Source organism: Chiloscyllium plagiosum, unplaced genomic scaffold, assembly GCF_037043375.1.
Source record: "Chiloscyllium plagiosum isolate Xiang-an unplaced genomic scaffold, Cpla_swu_hap1 HiC_scaffold_2, whole genome shotgun sequence".
In the NCBI taxonomy this organism is placed as follows: Eukaryota; Metazoa; Chordata; class Chondrichthyes; order Orectolobiformes; family Hemiscylliidae; genus Chiloscyllium; species Chiloscyllium plagiosum.
In genome coordinates, this window is record NW_028270140.1 from 141525777 (window position 1) to 141546661 (window position 20885).

General features: G+C 47.6%; 1 protein-coding gene across 3 annotated transcripts in view; it reads right to left on the minus strand.

Annotated features, from left to right (window-relative positions):
- The window catches only part of galntl6 (polypeptide N-acetylgalactosaminyltransferase like 6), a 1318324-nt gene that overhangs the window by 60548 nt on the left and 1236891 nt on the right, over nucleotides 1–20885 (minus strand). For all 3 annotated transcript variants that reach the window (XM_087993690.1, XM_087993684.1, XM_087993693.1), the window contains exon 11: nucleotides 18099–18215. In XM_087993690.1, the coding sequence (XP_087849816.1) occupies nucleotides 18099–18215 (117 nt within the window). The remainder of the gene's footprint in view (nucleotides 1–18098; nucleotides 18216–20885) is intronic.

Genomic DNA, 20885 nt, shown 5'->3' on the forward strand with positions numbered 1-20885 from the left:
TCACTGATGAACTCAGGATATATCCAAGTGTTTCGTCACCAGTGAAGCTCTTTTTTGAAGTGTTGTACCATAAGGAAACTCAGCAGCCATTCAGAACACAGCAACTTCCCACTAACAGAAATCTAACAGCAATCAAGCAGATCATCTGCTTCTGTAATGTTGTTTGAGGGATAAATATTGACCAAGTGAATGAGGAGAGATCCCCTGCTCACGGGATATGAAATGATGCCTACATTGAAGACCTCATTTCACTCCAACAGTTCAACCTTCCCTCATTCCAGCATTGGACTATCAGCTTAACAAGACTTGTCAAGAAAAACTTGAAAGTACGAGCCCAACACCTCTCAGTTCCAAAGAACAGTTGTACTGGACTCAAAACATCAAATCTGTTTCTCTCTTTACAGGTGTTGCTATAGGAAGGATGTTATGAAAGTGTTCAGAAACGATTCACAATGATGTTGCTAGGGTTGGAGGGTTTGAGTTATAGGGAGAGGCTGAATAGCCTGGGGCTGTTTTCCCTGGAGCATCAGAGGCTGAGGGGTGACCTTATAGAGGTTTATAAAATCATGACAGGCATGAATAGGATAAATAGATGAGGTTGCAGGTGTCCAGAACTAGAGGGCATGATTTAGGGTAAGGGGAAAAATTTAAAAGAGACATAAGGAGTAACTTTTTCATGCAGAGGGTGGTGCGTGTATGGAATGAGCTGCAAGAGGAAACGGTGGAGGCTGGTAAAATTACACCATTTTAAAGGCATCTGGATGGGCATATGAATAGGAAGGGTTTAGAGGGATATGGGCTAAGTGCTGGGAAATGGGACGAGATTAATTTAGGGTATCTGGTAGGCATGGGCAAGTTGGACTGAAGGGTTTGTTTCCATCTCTACGACTCTCTGACTCTATGCCCTGCTAAGTTTCTCCAGCATTCTCCATGTTTGTTTCAGATTTCCAGCATCTACAATGTATTTTTTTGCTGTTACCCCAAGACTTGTGTCTGCTACTTACATTTGTTGTTAAAATCTCACTGTGGATGTAGATGTAAGTTGCTATTTTGTCTTAGATTTCCCATCTCTCTCTCCTTTCCTTTTAAGGCACTCCTTATAACCTATCCCATTAATCAAGTTTGCATCAGACCTGTGGTTCAGTGATAATGTTTGCTTGAGGAAGGTCCTCTGAAAAACCTTGGGACATTTTTCCCATGATGAAGCTGCCAAATAAATGCAAAAAGGGTGAAACATTTACAATAAAATTAGTTACAGGGAGTCAGTACAGGATTTTAAATGTGATTTGTTCCTGGAGAAATTAAACCTGGCTCAGATATGCAATTGAAATAAAAGCTATATGATTTCAAGACTGCATTGTACAGGCTACAAACGGGATTTTCAAATATTTGCCTTTGGTGAGTCTGCATAAGTAGGTTGGCTACAGATGGGTCAATGTCCTTGTAGGTCGGTGGGGAGGGGAATGGCTTGGTACTGCCACCTTCTGGAAGTACACAGTACTCCAGCCACTGTTCGAATATATACATGATATGGAGGTGCTGCTGTTGGACTGGGGTGGACAAAGTTAAAAATCACACAACACTAGGTGTTCTATGATTTTTAACTGAATATTTACAATGCAATCTAACAATAGTTAGAAGGAACAAAAATAGAAATTGCTGGAAAAGCTTAGCAGGTCTGGCAGCATCTGAGGAGAGAAATCTGAGTTAATGTTTCAGGGTTGGTGACCCTTCCTCAGAACTGATGGTAGCTAGGAAAATGTTGGCTTATATGCAGAAGATAGGGTAGGGGAGGGGGTAAGGAGTAAATGATAGGTGGAGATAGAGCCCAAAGAGAGATAGAAGAACAGTTAGCCAGATAAAGAAGTAGATAGCGGTCTGGCTGGGAGGGTGAATACCTGTTAATGGAGACTGTTAGTACCTAACAATAGACTGTGTATAATAGCAGATCATGTGATAACAAGACCTGGTGTGCAGGGATGGGGGCTAGGACGTGGGGGACGTTCAAGCCCTAAAATTATTGAACTTGATATTGAGTCTGGACAGCTGCAGGATTCCCAAGTGGAAAATGAAGTGCTGTTCCTCCTGTTTATATTGAACTTCACTAGAGCACAGCAGCAAGCCTGAGACAGAGATGTTGGCCAGGGAACAGTGTGATGTATTGAAGTGGCGATTTGAGCCCAGCAGTAAACTATTTATAAAATATTCAATTGGATTCTAGCATTGCGTGTATATCCCTAATTTCCATTGAGAAAGTGATGATCGATTGCCTTCTTGAACGGGCGCCCTCTAAGTGTAGTTAGGAAGGGAGTTCCAGCATTGTCACCCAGAGACACTGACAGGAATGGAACTGCTCCCTGGTGCACACATGATAACACCTTGATGCACTAACCAATCAGCACCACTTTCTCAATCAGTATGAAGTGTTGTTTCCTCTGTAATTTGACATTCTTGTGTCTAATGAGTGCAAGATGTAAAGTTTTAACAGCATAGATCTTTTCTCATCGGTACATAATGCCAATATAGTTCCAAGATTGGTGTATGATTCAGAGGGCAGCTGATGGGTGTTCCCATGCATCTGCTGCTCTTGTCCTTCCAGATGGTTGAGGTGACAGGTTTGGAAGGTGCTGCTACTTCTTAAAATTCATTCACAGGATGTGCATGTCACTGGCTGAGCCAGCAATTATTACCCATCCCTAATTACCCAGACAGCAGTTAAGAGTCAACAACATTGCTGTGGATTTGGAGTCACATGTCGTTTAGACCAGGTCAGAATGGCAGTTTCCTTCTCTAAAGGACATTATAGTGAACCAGATAGGTTGTCCCAACGATTGACAACAGTTTCATGTTCATCATTTGCATGACAGAAGTAAACATCCCGAGGCCTGAGCGCAACTATACAAAAGAAAATGACAGTCTTCAAGTATTCAATTATATTCCTGAAAAGAAACTAACACCCTTTCAACTGGGAGAAAGTGAGGACTGCAGATGCTAGAGATCAGATTTGCAGAGTGTGGTGCTGGAAAAGCACAGCTGGTCAGGCAGCATCCGAGGAGCAGGAGAGTTGACATTTTGAGCATAAGCTGCATGACCAGCTATGCTTTTCCAGCACCACACTCTTTGATTCACACCCTTTTAAGTTTGCTTGCAATCTGTGCGTCTCACGTGTAGCTAGAGTAGTTGCAGCTGAGGCAGAAACAGGCCTGGGAAGGTGGCATGCTTCTGGTCTGCGATTATCCCACTCTAATTAAGTCCCCCCTTCCTCCTTTGGGTGGCATGGTGGCACAGTGGTTAGCACTGCTGCCTCACAGCGCCAGAGACCCGGGTTCAATTCCCGCCTCAGGCGACTGACTGTGTGGAGTTTGCACATTCTCCCCGTGTCTGCGTGGGTTTCCTCCGGGTGCTCCGGTTTCCTCCCACAGTCCAAAGATGTGCAGCTCAGGTGAATTGGCCATGCTAAATTGCCCGTAGTGTTAGGTAAGGGGTAAATGTAGGGGTATGGGTGGGTTTCGCTTCGGCGGGGGGGTGTGGACTTGTTGGGCCGAAGGGCCTGTTTCCACACTGTAAGTAATCTAATCTAATCCTTTGAGGACTATTGCCCCAAGGACCAGAAGATTCTGCCCATTAAACTCTGCTTTTCCCTCCACAGTTGCTGCCTGACAGGCTGAGCCATTTCTGAAACGGAATTGAAATTGGAGATAAATTTTCAGCATCTGTTGTATTTTGCTCCTGAGTTATTTTGAAAGTCCAGTCACTATTGCTTGAGTTTACAGTGGATAGACCATGGGCAATCGGCGAGGTGGGCATTAAGAGTAGTCACGTCTGGGAGTAACGAAGACATGAAAGAGAGTTGCAACTTTAACCGAGCTGAGACATGAGCAAAATCAGGTGATGTCAGGGATGTGGAAACAGGTGATCCAGGTGATGGCATGGGAAAGTATTTGGATGTCATTACTAGGTCAAATAATACCCTTACTGACGTGACCTTATTAAGGTTAAAAGCCCGAGTGTATTTTTTTTCACTTTACCAATCTCCACAGTGAGGATTTGTCTTTATTGCTGTTGTCTGCATTTAGATAACCAGAACTATACACAGAGCCCTTGTTGGCAGTGCTATGTCTGACATTAGCAAGACTTTCAGGGAACTTGGGAACTCAGTCGATTTGGTAACATAACCCAGCTTCAACTTTGCTTTGCTCATCTTGCTGCCACGTATTGTTTGGCTGGTGACTGACAATCAATAAACCATCCACCCTTCCCCCATTCTCTGCAGAAAAAAAATTGCTTGTTCTTTTTGCAAGAAAACGACCCAGCCCTTTATCCTACAGCTAGGATAAGTTGCATCATTAACAGATTGGATCAGAAGCAGCATTTATACTTCCTTGTAGCCTGAACAAACTGTGGGAAATAGCTGAATATGTCAGAAGGTGACATTCCAAACTATCCATTCATTAATGAAGCAGTAAGCTTCCATATGCACTCAAAATCTAAAACTGTATCGTTTGCTTTTCTTGCTTCAGTTGGAAATTGCAGAACTCAGCAGAGACAAGATTTTTAACCCTTGAGATGCCAAGCAGGTGGACATGCCAATGTGAAAATGTGTGCTGGAGCTTGGTGTACTGTTCCCCATGTTGTGTGAGGGCATCAGTACCCTGAAACAACCTTGTGATTATGTCATCAAGTTGCATATCAATGAGCATAAACAGCAGAGCATGGCTGGACTTAAAACAGACTCAAACGCTAGGACAAGTTGGGAAATATCAGTTTGGGATGATTCACTGGATCTCTCTCACACACACACACACACTTGATTAGTTACTGCTTAACGTATCAATATGACAGAGCCTGGTATATGATTGCTTTGCAAAGAGTATTTTGTATGAAAGTTTAAGCCAGAAAACAATCCTTAAAGTCAAGGACATCTCTTCAATCAGTCTGTTTTGAAGCCTGCTCATGGTGTGTCATCAAAACAGACAATAAACGACCTCACTTCCGAAGTCACTTCCTTGGAAGAGCTTTGCAGGAATTTTCCAGGCAGCTTATGGGCTCTCTGAAATTTTGGATTCAATGTCAGCTCCCTGGATGTGACTGATAGTCTGATCTGGGGAGTCAGTGCCTCAGGTAGATTTTGAGACTTCCCTGTTTGCTGTAGGGTCCACTGTTTTTGTCATTTACATCAATGACTTAGATGAGAGTATTGGAGGCATAAGTTTGTGGATGACACCAAAATTATTTGGTAGACAGAGAAGGCTACCTTAGAGTAATTCGAGATCTTGATTAGCTGGGCCAATGGGCCAGGAGTGACGGATGGATTTTCATTTAGATAAATGTAAAATGTTGTTATAAGGGGAGGCTGGATAGGCTGGGACTTTTCTCCCTGGAGTATAGGAGGCACAGAGGTGATCTTGTAGACGTTTATTAAATCATAAAAGGCATAGATAAGGTGAATAGCAAAGGTCGTTTCCCCAGAGCATTGATTTAAGGTGAGAGGGGAAAGATTTAAAAGGGAACTGAGGGGCAACATTTTTACACTGAGGGGGGTGTGTGTGTATGGAACAAGCTGCCATAGGAAGTGGTAGAGCCGAATACAATTATAAAATTTAAAAGACGTTTGGGCATGTACTTAGATTGGAAGGGTTTAGAGCAGATCTGGGTATTTTACGGCCCGCAGGCCATATCCGGCTCTTTGGTCGTTCCTGTCCAGCCCGCATGAGGTCAATCTTAAATTAGAACATAAATGAAAAAGTATTTACACCATGCACGCAATACAGCTGTGTTGCTTTTGTTTTGAAAAGGATGCTTTTTTTATTTACATATGGACGCACATGCGTGTGTGTGTGAACAGCAAAGTAGAGCGGCATGGTGGCACAGTGGTTAGCACTGTTGCCTCACAGTGCCAGAGACCCGGGTTCAATTCCCACCTCAGGCAACTGACAGTGTGGAGTTTGCACATTCTCCCCGTGTCTGCGTGGGTTTCCTCCGGGTGCTCTGGTTTCCTCCCACAGTCCAAAAACGTGCAGATTAGGTGAACTGGCCATGCTAAATTGCCCAGAGTGTTAGGTGAAGGGGTAAATGTAGGAGAATGGGTCTGGGTGGGCTGCTCTTCGGAGGGTCAGTGGGGACTTGTGGGGCCGAAGGGCTTGTTTCCACAGTGTAAGTAATCTAAAGTGGTGCTTGCTGGCTAGCCCTCAAAATGTCAGCTCACGCCAAAAAAAAGGAAGGTTGATACAGAATGCCACGTTTTTAACAAGACATGGACTGCTAGATATTTATTTACAGAAATCGGAGGTAAAGCCGTGTGCTTGGTTTGTGGTGCACAGGTCGCTGTGTTCAAAGGTTATAATTTGAATCGCCACTACGTGACCAAACATGTTGAGAAGTACAACAACTTGTCTGATCAAGAGCAGGCAAGGGATTTGGATACTTTGCTCGCTAAGCTGCCTAACCAGCAAAGACTTTTTACTAAACTTCACATATCCAGAGATGCAGCTGTCAAGACAAGTTATGTCATATCCCACAAAATCGCCAGAAACAGTAAACCGTTTTCTGATGGAGAGTTTATTAAGGAGTGCTTGTTGGACTCTGCAGAACTAATATGACCAGAGAAAAAGGAGGCATTTGAGAATGTGCCCCTCTCCCGACGCACTGGAACGAGAAGGACTGGGGACATTGCAAGAAATCTGGAGCTTCAGCTGCAGTACAGAGCAGTCAACTTTGACTTTTTTTCCTTGGCTTTGAATGAGAGCTGCAACATACGTGACACAGCCCAGCTACTCATCTTCGTACGTGGGATAACTACGGACTTTAAAATCACAGAGGAGCTGGCAGCCATGCAGTCAGTGAAAGGGACAACAACTGGTAATGATTTGTTCACAGAGGTAAATGCATGTGTGGACACGTTGGGACTAAAATGGGACAAGCTGGCAGGTGTGACTACGGATAGTTGTCCAAATCTAACAGGAAAATATGTTGGACTCTTAAAGAGAATGCAGGGTAAAGTGACAGAAATTGACCCTGAACAGAAATTGGTATTTTTGTACTGCATTATACATCAGGAAGTGTTGTGTAAGTCAGTGTTAAAAATTAACCATGTGGTTGATATTGTCACTAAAATAGTTAACTTCATCAGGGCAAGAGCTTTGAATCATAGGCAGTTTGTTGCACTTTTGGAGGAAAATGAGACTGAACATCGTGACATGGGCTACCACACAGCTGTCAGGTGGCTCAGCCTGGGCAAAATGCTGAAAAATGTATGGGACCTGAGAGAAGAGATTCAAGATTTCTGTGTGAAGAAAGGGAATGGCATTCCACAGCATTCAGATGCAGACTGGATTGCAGACCTTGGTTTTGCTGATGATGTGACTGCACTTATGAATGAACTAAATGTGAAACTGCAGTGCAAGGGCCTTTTTGTGCATGAAATGTACAACTTGGTGAAGGCTTTTGTGAGAAAGTTGCAGCTTCTCTCAAGCCAGATGGAGGACAACATTCTCACCCACTTGCCAACACTGAAGGAAGATGCACCTTCAGCTGATCACCTCCACAGGTACTCATCTATGTTAGAAGCACTGCATGGTGAATTTTCAAGGCGATTTCAAGACTTTAAAATGGTTGAGAATGATTTGCACATGATTTTTTTCCCCATTTACATGCGATGTGGAGAATGCACCTAGTGGTGTTCAGCTTGAACTCATTGACCTGCAGTCTGACACACTTCTGGCAGAGTACTTTAGGTCAGTCTCACTGCTTGATTTTTACTCTTCCCTCAAAGAGGAGAACTTTCCACACATGAGGAGGTATGCTCAGAAGATTCTAGTCCTCTTTGGATCTACCTATATATGCAAACAGACATTCTCAGTGATGAAGTTCAACAAACCCAAATACAGATCCTCTATCACTGATGATCACCTCTCAGCTGTCCTTCGCATTTCCACCTCAGACATTCAACCAGATTTCAGTGCACTTGTTCAAGCCCAAATCAGACTGGATTTTTCTCATTAAACAAGTAAAATGAACTGAAAAACATCAAAAGCACTTATTGCTTTTCGTATAGAGTTGTTTGTTGTTTATAATACTGAATAATAATGAAACAACTTTTCATTATTGGTTTGTGAGATTAACATGTTAAAAATAAAATGAAATACTGAAATTATTGTTTTTACTGTTTATTTCTTCTATATTTGACCTACTCCACAATTTCATATCTTTATTGTAACAGAATATCCTTATTCTTTTGATAATAAGTTTCAGTGCAAAACTATATAATTTAGTACTTTTTACAATGGGAGAAAAGTAATACTGAGCAGAATTATGTTCAACTTGTTGTTGGTTCAGCCCTTCAACACAACTCAGGTTTCTCATGTGGCCCCTTGGAAGAATTAATTGCCCACCCCTGGTTTAGAGGGATATGGGCCAATTGGGATTAGTTGAGTTTCGGAAACCTGGTCAACATGGATGAGTTGGACCAAAGGATCTGTTTCTGTCCTGTGCGATTTTATGACTCTGTGGAGCCACGGACTGTCTTGTGGTGGAGTTCCTCTATCGCATCGCTGACTCCTGCTGCTGAAGCCAATTTTAATGGAGACATTTACAACATTGGAGAGAATGCGCACTCTCTCTCTCTCTCTCTCTGTCTCTCTCACAGACCTGAAAAGAAGGCGTTTTGCATTTTCCAAGCTGGAAGTCTCCTGCTAGCACTCCAGCATTAAGAGCTTATCGTTCTTAACAATGAGCCTGTCCCCTGGTCACTTGAGAGAAAATCACTGTTCCCTGTTTAGTGCAGGGATTCTGACTCTAATTAAATGTGCCATTGGAGTCTTAACCTGAACAGCAAAATCCTGCTTGTCGATTAGGATTAGAAATAGGAGGCGATTAGAAATAGACCCAGGTAATGGTGACCGGGGTTAAAATCTTACATGGCAGATGATAGAATTTGAAATCAATAAAAACAAATCTGGGATTAAGAGTGTAATGATGGCCATGAATACATTGTCAATTGTCAGGAAAAACCCATCTGGTTCACTAACGTTCCGTTTAGGGAAGGAAACCACCATCCTTGCCTGGTCTGGCCTACATGTGACTCCAAACCAACAGCAACGTGATTGACTATTAACTAACTATCCACTGGGCAATTAGGGATGGGCAATAAATGCTGGCCTGGCCAGTGACACCCTCATCTATGAATGAATTAAATAAAAAGAAACTGAAGACTGGTCATCAGCACAATGATCTGCGCTACATGTACTGCAATACTAACTCTTTTACAAAACCATTCCATGCAGCAGGAGAAATACATGTCTGTGATTACCCAAGACTACATATTAAAGAATCCCTACAATGTGGAACAGGCCATTCAGCCCTTCAATGAGCATCCCACCTAGTCCCATTCCCTTACAATTCCCATGGCTAATCCACCTAGCCTGCACATCTCTGGCACTTTAGCACAGCCAATCCACCTAACTTCCATATCTTTGGATTTTGGAAGGAAACTACAGCACCTGGAAAACCCCACACATACACAGGGAGAATATGCAAAGTCTACGTAGACAGTCGCCTGAGGGTAGAATCGAATCCAAGTCGCTGAAGCAGCAGTGCTAACCACTGAGCCACCATGTTGCCACATTCTTAAGACCCTCTGGTTGGAGACTGGACAACTCAACTTGCACACTGCAAAAATGAAGGATCAGTCCATTTCCAGTATGTTTATTTGCAGTATTATATGTATTTTTTCACACTAATTTTTCCCTCTAGCCACACTGACATGTTGCCAGGATGGATCCGTGCTGCAATGGAATATCAGTCTGCCTCAAACTTCTAGCCTTTTCCTCCAGTCAATTAAATCTTCTCTGTTTAATCTCCAAAGGCCTATGGCTCGGTTCTGTTATTTTTAATCCCTAAACCCAATTATAAACTTAGTTTCAATTCCATTGACGCCCAGCACCCACAGGGCTTTAGAGGTCAGAGTTCCTCATTTCTCCCAGTCTTTATGAAGCAATGTTTCCTGAGGCCAAGCCTGATTAGTCTCACTCCAATTTTAGATTCATGTCTTTTTTGTTTCAAACTAAGGGGGCGATTGTTTAAAACAGAGACACACACAATTGTTTTTTTGTTCACAGGACATAGTGAATTTCAGAAACTCTCCACCTCAAAGGGCAGTAAGCAGAGTCTCTGAACATTTTTTATGGCAGATAGGAAAGATTCTAAATAAACAAGCAGGTGAAAGGTTTCCAGTGGGAATCTAGAATAGTTAGATCTGAATTGAATTTATTGTCACGTGTACCGAGGCACAGTGAAAAGCTTTGTCTTGCAAGCAATACAGGCAGATCACAGAGTTAAGTAGCATAGGTAAATAAATAATAGGTCAACAGCTGCCATGAACTCAGTTAATGGCAGAAAAGGCTGAAATGGCCGACAGCCTGCTCCTAATCTATATGTAGGTAGTTTATTGCCTTAGACTCCATCAATTGCATCAACTGTCTAGAACACCTCTGCTATATTATTGACACAAGCTTGTGTACTTTGCCAATGTTGACCCATTTTAGGGGCACAGCTTGCTTTGTTTGGAAAATACAGCGCTGGCTGTAACATGCTCCTATTGGGTAAGGTTTGGACTGTGGAGTGGAAATGTGAAATCAGTGGGTATCCAGGACACATCTTACCCACCCAACATCCAGCTTTCTTAATAAATATCATTATTGGTTTACGATTAAAGTAAAACCATTCAATAAGGATATATTGACAGATTAACACAAAAAGCAGTGGCAGTTGCCAGCTGCTGAGCCCGGAGCAGCAAGCCTTGGTGCACTACCTGGAACATGTGGGCAGGGTGCCCCGGAGCAGCATGTGGGGAAACAACCCAGGAGCAGGAAGTGGGGAAACAGCCCCGGAGCAGGACGTAGGGAAACAGCCCCGGAGCAGGACGTGGGGAAACAGCCCCGGAGCAAGGAATGGGATAACAGCCCCAGAAGAGGGAGAGGGGAAACTGCCCCAGAGCAGGGAGAGGAGAAATTGCTCTGGAGCAGGGGGTGAGGAAACAGCCCTGGAGCAGCACATGGGAAACAGTCCCGGAATAGGGAGTGGGGAAACAGTCCTGGAGCAGGGAAAGGGGAAACAGCCCCCGTAGCAGGGAGTGAGGAAATAGTCCCGGAGCAGGGAGTGGGATAACAGTCCCGGAGCAGGGAATGGGGAATCGGTCCTGGACAAGAGAAAGGGGAAACAGTCCCCGTAGCAGGGAGTGGGGAAACAGCCCCGTAGCAGGGAAAGGGGTAACAGCCCTGGAGCATGGAAAGGGGAAACAGACCCAGAGCAGGGAGAGGGGAAACAGCCGCCAGAGCAGGGAATAGGGAAACAGCCTCGGAGCATGAAAAGGGGAAACAGACCCAGAGCAGGGAGTGGGGAAACAGCCGCCAGAGCAGGGAATAGGGAAACAGCCTCGGAGCATGAAAAGGGGAAACAGACCCAGAGCAGGGAGTGGGGAAACAGCCCTGGAGCAGGGAGTGGGGAAACAGACCCAGAGTAGGGAGTGGGGAAACAGCCCTGGAGCAGGGAAAGGGGAAACAGACCAGGAGCATGGAAAGGGGAAACAGAGCCAGAGCAGGGAGAGGGGAAACAGCCGCCGGAGCAGGGAATAGGGAAACAGAGCCGGAGCAGGGAGAGGGGAAACAGCCCTGTAGCAGGGAAAGGGGTAACAGCCCTGGAGCATGGAAAGGGGAAACAGATCCAGAGCAGGGAGAGGGGAAACAGCTGCCAGAGCAGGGAATAGGGAAACAGCCTCGGAGCATGAAAAGGGGAAACAGACCCAGAGCAGGGAGTGGGGAAACAGCCCTGGAGCAGGGAGTGGGGAAACAGCCCCAGAGCAGGGAGTGGGGAAACAGCCCTGGAGCAGGGAAAGGGGAAACAGACCCGGAGCATGAAAAGGGGAAACAGACCCAGAGCAGGGAGAGGGGAAACAGCCGCCGGAGCAGGGAATAGGGAAACAGAGCCGGAGCAGGGAGAGGGGAAACAGCCCTGTAGCAGGGAGAGGGGAAACAGACCCGGAGCAGGGAAAGGGGAAACAGCCCCGGAGCATGGAAAGGGGAAACAGACCCAGAGCAGGGAGAGGGGAAACAGCCCTGGAGCAGGGAAAGGGGAAACAGACCCGGAGCATGAAAAGGGGAAACAGACCCAGAGCAGGGAGAGGGGAAACAGCCGCCGGAGCAGGGAATAGGGAAACAGAGCCGGAGCAGGGAGAGGGGAAACAGCTCTGTAGCAGGGAGAGGGGAAACAGACCCGGAGCAGGGAGGGGGGGAAACAGACCCCGAACAGGGAGAGGGGAAACAGACCCGGAGCAGGGAGAGGGGAAACAGACCCAGAGCAGGGAGAGGGGAAACAGTCCCGGAGCAGGACGTGGGGAAACAGCCTGGGAGCAGGGAGTGGGGAAACAGTCCCGGAGCAGGGAGTGGGGAAACAGACCCAGAGCAGGGAGAGGGGAAACAGCCGCCGGAGCAGGGAATAGGGAAACAGAGCCGGAGCAGGGAGAGGGGAAACTGCCCTGTAGCAGGGAGAGGGGAAACAGACCCGGAGCAGGGAGGGGGGAAACAGACCCGGAGCAGGGAGAGGGGAAACAGACCCGGAGCAGGGAGAGGGGAAACAGACCCAGAGCAGGGAGAGGGGAAACAGTCCCGGAGCAGGACGTGGGGAAACAGCCCGGGAGCAGGGAGTGGGGAAACAGCCCTGGAGCAGGACGTGGGGAAACAGCCCCAGAGCAGGGAGTGGGGAAACAGCCCCAGAGCAGGGAGTGGGGAAACGGACCCGGAGCAGGGAGTGGGGAAACAGACCCGGAGCAGGGAGTGGGGTAACAGACCCGGAGCAGGACGTGGAGAAACAGCCCCCGGAGCAGGGAGTGTGGAAACAGCCTCGGAGCAGGGAGTGGGGAAACAGACCCGGAACAGGGAGTGGGGAAACAGCCCTGGAGCAGGACGTGGGGAAACAGCCCCAGAGCAGGGAGTGGGGAAACAGTCCCAGAGCAGGGAGTGGGGAAACAGACCCGGAGAAGGACATGGAGAAACAGCCCCCGGAACAGGGAGTGGGGAAACAGCCCTGGAGCAGGGAGTGGGGAAACAGCCCCGGAGCAGGGAGTGGGGAAACAGCCCTGGAGCAGGGAGTGGGGAAACAGACCCGGAACAGGGAGTGGGGAAACAGCCCCGGAGCAGGGAGTGGGGAAACAGCCCCGGAGCAGGACGTAGGGAAACAGCCCCGGAACAGGGAGTGGGGAAACAGCCCCGGAGCAGGGAGTGGGGAAACAGCCCTGGAGCAGGGAGTGGGGAAACAGCCCTGGAGCAGGACGTGGGGAAACAGCCCCAGAGCAGGGAGTGGGGAAACAGCCCCAGAGCAGGGAGTGGGGAAACAGACCCGGAGAAGGACATGGAGAAACAGCCCCCGGAATAGGGGGTGGGGAAACAGCCCCGGAGCAGGACGTAGGGAAACAGCCCCGGAGCAGGACGTGGAGAAACAGCCCTTAGAGCAGGGAGTGGGGAAACAGCCCTGGAGCAGGACGTAGGGAAACAGCCCCGGAGCAAGGAATGGGATAACAGCCCCAGAAGAGGGAGAGGGGAAACTGCCCCAGAGCAGGGAGAGGGGAAACTGCTCTGGAGCAGGACGTGGGGAAACAGCCCCCGGAGCAGGGAGTGTGGAAACAGCCCTCAGAGCAGGGAGTGGGGAAACGGACCCGGAGCAGGGAGTGGGGAAACAGACCCGGAGCAGGGAGTGGGGTAACAGACCCGGAGCAGGACGTGGAGAAACAGCCCCCGGAGCAGGGAGTGTGGAAACAGCCTCGGAGCAGGGAGTGGGGAAACAGACCTGGAGCAAGGAGAGGGGAAACTGCTCTGGAGCAGGGAGTGGGGAAACAGCCCCCGGAGCAGGGAGTGGGGAAACAGACCCAGAGCAGGGAGTGGGGAAACAGCCCCGGAGAAGGATGTGGAGAAACAGCCCCCGGAACAGGGGGTGGGGAAACAGCCCCGGAGCAGGACGTAGGGAAACAGCCCCGGAGCAGGACGTGGGGAAACAGCCCCGGAGCAAGGAGAGGGGAAACTGCTCTGGAGCAGGACGTGGGGAAACAGACCCGGAGAAGGGAGTGGGGAAACAGCCCCCGGAGCAGGGAGTGGGGAAACAGACCCGGAGCAGGGAGTGGGGAAACAGCCCCCGGAGCAGGGAGTGGGGAAACAGACCCGGAGCAGGGAGTGGGGAAACAGACCCGGAGCAGGGAGTGGGGAAACAGCCCCCGGAGCAGGGAGTGTGGAAACAGACCCGGAGCAGGGAGTGGGGAAACAGACCCGGAGCAGGGAGTGGGGAAACAGCCCCCGGAGCAGGGAGTGTGGAAACAGACCCGGAGCAGGGAGTGGGGAAACAGCCCCCGGAGCAGGGAGTGTGGAAACAGACCCGGAGCAGGGAGTGTGGAAACAGCCCCGGAACAGGGAGTGGGGAAACAGCCCCGGAGCAAGGAATGGGATAACAGCCCCAGAAGAGGGAGAGGGGAAACTGCCCCAGAGCAGGGAGAGGGGAAACTGCTCTGGAGCAGGACGTGGGGAAACAGACCCGGAGCAGGGAGTGTGGAAACAGCCCCCGGAGCAGGGAGTGGGGAAACAGACCCAGAGCAGGGAGTGGGGAAACAGCCCCCGGAGCAGGGAGTGTGGAAACAGACCCGGAGCAGGGAGTGTGGAAACAGCCCCGGAGCAGGGAGTGTGGAAACAGCCCTCGGAGCAGGGAGTGGGGAAACAGCCCCGGAGCAGGGAGTGTGGAAACAGCCCTCGGAGCAGGGGGTGGGGAAACAGACCCGGAGCATGACGTGGAGAAACAGCCCCCGGAGCAGGGAGTGGGGAAACAGACCCGGAGCAGGGAGTGGGGAAACAGACCCGGAGCAGGGAGTGGGGAAACAGCCCCCGGAGCAGGGAGTGGGGAAACAGACCCGGAGCAGGGAGTGGGGAAACAGACCCGGAGCAGGGAGTGGGGAAACAGCCCCCGGAGCAGGGAGTGGGGAAACAGACCCGGAGCAGGGAGTGGGGAAACAGCCCCCGGAGCAGGGAGTGGGGAAACAGACCCGGAGCAGGGAGTGGGGAAACAGACCCGGAGCAGGGAGTGGGGAAACAGACCCGGAGCAGGGAGTGGGGAAACAGCCCCCGGAGCAGGGAGTGGGGAAACAGACCCGGAGCAGGGAGTGTGGAAACAGCCCCCGGAGCAGGGAGTGTGGAAACAGCCCTCGGAGCAGGGGGTGGGGAAACAGACCCGGAGCATGACGTGGAGAAACAGCCCCCGGAGCAGGGAGTGTGGAAACAGCCCCCGGAGCAGGGAGTGGGGAAACAGACCCGGAGCAGGGAGTGGGGAAACAGACCCGGAGCAGGGAGTGGGGAAACAGACCCGGAGCAGGGAGTGGGGAAACAGCCCCCGGAGCAGGGAGTGGGGAAACAGACCCGGAGCAGGGAGTGGGGAAACAGCTCCCGGAACAGGGAGTGGGGAAACAGCTCCCGGAACAGGGGGTGGGGAAACAGTCCCGGAGCAGGGAGTGGGGAAACAGCCCCGGAGCAGGGAGTGGGGAAACAGCCCCGGAACACCTTCATGTGAAAGGATTGGAAAGAATGGGATGAGGTGGAATTTTGTTTTGTGCCAGTGTGTAGATATTCCTACCAGGATACTGTTTTTTTTTAGATTAGATTAGATTACTTACAGTGTGGAAACAGGCCCTTCGGCCCAACAAGTCCACACCGCCCCGCCGAAGCGCAACCCACCCATACCCCAACATTTACCCCTTACCTAACACTACAGGCAATTTAGCATGGCCAATTCACCTGGCCTGCACATCTTTGGACTGTGGGAGGAAACCAGAGCACCCGGAGGAAACCCAGGCAGACACGGGGAGAACGTGCAAACTCCACACAGTCAGTCGCCTGAGGCGGGAATTGAACCCGGGTCTCTGACGCTGCGAGGCAGCAGTGCTAACCACTGTGCCACCGTGCCGCCCACTTTTACCTAATCCTAGGAAATGAAGCTGGTCAAGAAGTGTGAGGAGGCGATTTTGGGAATAGTGACCATAACTTTGTAAGCTTTAAAGATTTTATGGAAAAGGATAAGAGTGCTGCAAAAGATAAGTGTCTAATTTGGGGGAAGGCTGATTTCAATATCATTATTCAGGATCTTGCAAACATAGATTGGGGGCAGCTACTTGCAGGTATATCTACATTTGGAAATTGGAAATCTTTTAAAAATAGTATAGTGAGATTTCAGAGTCAGTGTGTTCCTCTAAGAGTGAATGGCAAGGATAGCAAGTCCAAGGAATGCTGGATGTGAAGAGATATCAAGAGTTTGATAATAAAGAAGGAAGCATGTATTAGGTACAGAGCTTTAAAAACACAACAGGCCATTCAGAAGTATAGACAGTGCTTAAGAAAAGAAATTCGGAGGGCAAAGTAGGGCCATGAAACCCAGCTGGGCCCAAAGTGGGCCCATCTTTGGTGGGATTAAGGAAAACCTCAAGGTATATTCTCAGTATATTAAGAGCAAGAGGATTACCAGAGAAACAATGTGGCCTATTTGAGATCCAATGGCAATCAATGCAATTGAGCCAGAGGACATGGGTGAGGCCTTAAATAAATAATTCTCATCCGTATTCACAGAGGAGCAAAACATTGTGGATATTTCAGTTGGGATGGTGAGATTCTAGAGCATGTTAAAATTAATATTGATATGGATGAGGATAGTGCAGTTGATGTGGTTTACATGGACTTCAGTAAGGCCTTTGAGAAGATTCCACATAGAAGGTTGGTCCAAAAGTTAACAGCCCTTGAGATCCAAGACAAATTTGATCCAAAATTGGCTCGCAAACAGGAGGCAAAGGATGCTGGTAGAGGGTTGTTTTTGTAATTGAAGCCTGTGATCATGGTGTAACATTAGGATCGGTGCTAGACCCACGCTGTTTGTTACGTACATTACTGGCTTGGATATGAATGTAGAGGCATAATTAGTACGTTTGTAGATGAAGATTGTGGTATTGTTGACAAAGATAAAGATGATCTTAGATTACAGTCTGACATTGATCAGCTGGCAAATTGGGCAGAGTAATGGCAGATGAGATTTAATCCAGATAAATGTGAAATGATGCACTTTGAGAGGTTTAATATGGTAAGGATTTACACAATGAATGCTAGGCATTACTGAGGAACAAAGGGACCTTGGTCCATACCAGCACAAGTAGACAGGGTGATGAGGAGGCATATGGGATGTTTGCCTTCATTAGCCAGGAGATAGAATGTAAGAGTAGGGAACTCTTGTTGCATTGGTTAGGCCACAGATGGAACACTGTGTGTAATTCTGATTGACACACTATCTGAAGGATGTGATAGCACTGGAGAGAGTGCAGAAGAGTTTCACCAGAATATTGCCTTGAGTGTAAAGTGTCAGTTATGAGGAGAGACAGGATAGGCTGGGTTTGTTTTCCCTGGAGCAGAGCAGACTGGGAGGGGATCTGATTGAGGAATATAAATTATGAGATATAGACAAGGCAGATCATGTGAATCCTTTCTCCATGGCGGATGTGCCTGAGACCAGAGGGCATAAGGAGTATGTATGGTAGGGGGGAATCTGAGGAAAAATGCTTTGACTAGAGGGTGCAAGTGTCTGAGAGGGTGGTGGAGGCAGATACTCTTGCAACATTTAAGTAGCATCTGGATGAGCACTTAAAATGCTGGGGAATAGGAGGCTATGTACTAAGTGCCAGTAAATAGGATTCATATAGAACATAGAACATAGAACAGTACAGCACAGAACAGGCCCTTCAGCCCACGATGTTGTGCCGACCATTGATCCTCATGTATGCACCCTCAAATTTCTGTGACCATATGCGTGTCCAGCAATCTCTTAAATGTCCCCAATGACCTTGTTTCCACAACTGCTGCTGGCAACGCATTCCATGCTCTCACAACTCTGTGTAAAGAACCCGCCTCTGACATCCCCTCTATACTTTCCTCCAACCAGCTTAAAACTATGGTTTGGTGTTTGTTGATTGGCATAGACATGTTAGGCCAAAGGACCTGTTTCTATCTGTATGACTCTATGGCTAGACTTTATGGTACCTGCTCATGTGACCATGTGCGTTCCGAGCCATCCTTAATGCAGACGTCCAGCCTCAATTCTGCTCCTGTAGCTCCATGTTTACTGTCCACACACCGGTTCGTAGCAACATTGCGGATCTGGAAGAAACAACAGCAGCACTATCCTTATTTCATCTTGCGTGTCACCCTTATGAACAGCAGGCAGTACACTCCAAAAAATTACTCACTGTATTTGAATTGGCTTTGTGACACCTTGAAAGCTTGAAAGCAAATCATTGAATCTTATTACAGAAGGAGGACATTCAGGTCACCATGTCTGTCTTGGCTCTTTGAAACAGTTGTCCAATTAGTTCCACCCCACATTCTTTCCCTAGTGCTGCAAAGATTTCCATTTCAAGTGGACTTCAATCCTCCCTTTAAAATTATATTGGAATATTTCTCACCATTCTGTCAGACAGCGCATTCCCAGATCACAACAACTTGCTGTGTAAGAAAGTTCTTGGCTGCATACTGATTCTTTTCCCTCAGCTGAAGGTAATTAATTTGTTCTGAATAAAGTCGATTGATTGAAATGCTAATTCTGTTTGTCACTTACGAGTATTTCCATCATTTTTTGTTTTCATATCAGATTTTCAGCATCCAGGGTATTTGCTCTTAGAAGAAAAACACTTTCGAACAATTTATAGATGGAAACGAGGCAGCTAATTTACACACAGCTCTCGCAAACAATAAAGTGATAATGAACTGCTAATCTGTATTTAGTGATGTAGGTTAAGCAGTATGTACAGGGAGGAAGTGAGGACTGCAGATGTTGGAGATCAGAGCTGAAAATGTGTTGCTGGAAAAGCGCAGCAGGTCAGGCAGCATCCAAGGAACAGGAGACTCGATGTTTCGGGCATAGATTTCCTGAAGAAGGGCTTATGCCCGAAACGTTGATTCTCCTGTTCCTTGGATGCTGCCTGACCTGCTACGCTTTTCCAGCAACACATTTTCAGCTAAGCAGTATGTACAGTATTGACGAGAATACCAGAGAGAAATGCCTTTAACCTTCTTTGTAGTTCTAGTGGGATGCTTTATGCCCACCTGAGAAAACAGAGACTTGGTTATTATCTCATCTGAAAGATACTAGATCTGACAGTACAGCACTCCTGAAGTATTGCTCTTGAATTTCAGTCTGGATTATACAGGAGGGTGTACAGGAGGGTTTCCTGACACAGTATGTCGAAGTGCTGACAAGGAGGGAGGCCACATTGGATCTGGTGCTTGGTAATGAACCAGACCAGGTGTTTGATTTAGTTGTAGGTGAGCACTTTGGAGAGAGTGACCATAATTCAGTTACGTTTAATTTAGCAATGGAAAGGGATTGGTACATGCCACAGGTCGAGAGTGATCGACGGGGTAAGGACAATTATAATGCGATTAGGCAAGAATTAGGATGCATAGAATGGGATAGCAAAATGCAGGGGATGCACACCATGGAAATGTGGAGCTGGTTTAAGGAACAGATATTACCCTGTCAGGCAGGGAGGAAGTGATAAGGTAAGGGAACCGTGGTTTACAACAGAAATTGCATCTCTTCTTAAGAAGAAGAAAGAGGCTTATGTGTTGATGAGGCAAGATGGTTCAGATGAGGTGGTGGAGAATTACAGATCAGCTAGGAAGGATTTAAAGAGAAAGTTAAGAAGAGCAAAGAGAGGACACGAGCAGTCTTTAGCAAATAGAATAAAGGAGAACCCTAAAGCTTTCTATAGGTATGTGAGGAATAAAAGGATGATTAGGGTAGGAATAGGGCCAGTCAAAGACAGAAGTGGGAAGTTGAGTGTGGACCCTGTAGAGATCGGAGAGGTGCTAAATGAACATTTCTCATCGGTGTTTACCCAGGAAAAGGAGAATATTGTAGAGGAGAAAAGTGAGGTACGAGATATTAGATTAGAAAGGATTGAGGTTAGTTATGAACAGGTGTTATCAATTCTAGAAGGAGTGAAAGTAGACAAGTCCCCTGGGCCGGATGGGATTTATCCAAGGATTCTCTGGGAAGCTAGGGAGGAGATAGAAGAGCCTTTGGCTTCAATATTTGAGTCGTCATTGTCTACGGGTTTAGTACCAGAGGACTGGAGGATTGCAAATGTTGTGCCCTTGTTCAAGAAGGGCAGTAGAGATGATCCAGGTAATTCTGGACCACTGAGCCTTACTTCTGTTGCAGGAAAGGTTTTGGAAAGGATTATAAGAGATAAGATTTATAATCATCTCGCAAGCAACAATTTGATTTCAGACAGTCAACATGGTTTTGTCAAGGGCAGGTCGTGTCTCACAAACCTCATTGAATTATTTGAGAAGGTGACCAAGCATGTAGATGAAGGTAGGGCATTTGACATGGTATACATGGACTTCAGTAAAGCTTTTGATAAGGTTCCACATGGTGGTAGGGTAATGGAGAAAATGCAGAGGCATGGAATTGAGGGTGGTTTAGCAGTTTGGATTAGAAACTGGCTTTCTGGAAGAAGGCAGCGAGTGGTGATTGATGGAAAATATTCAGTCTGGAGTCCAGTTACTAATGGTGTTCCACAAGGATCTGTTTTGGGACCACTGCTGTTTGTCATTTCTATAAATGACAGAGATGCAGGCATAGGTGGACGGATTAGTAAATTTGCAGACGACACTAGAGTCGGTGGAGTAGTGGACAGTTTGGAAGAATGTTACAGGTTGCAGGGGAACTTGGATAAACTGCAGAATTGGGCTGACAGGTGGCAAATGGTGTTCAATGCAGCTAAATGTGAGGTGATGCACTTTGGGAAGAATAACAGGATG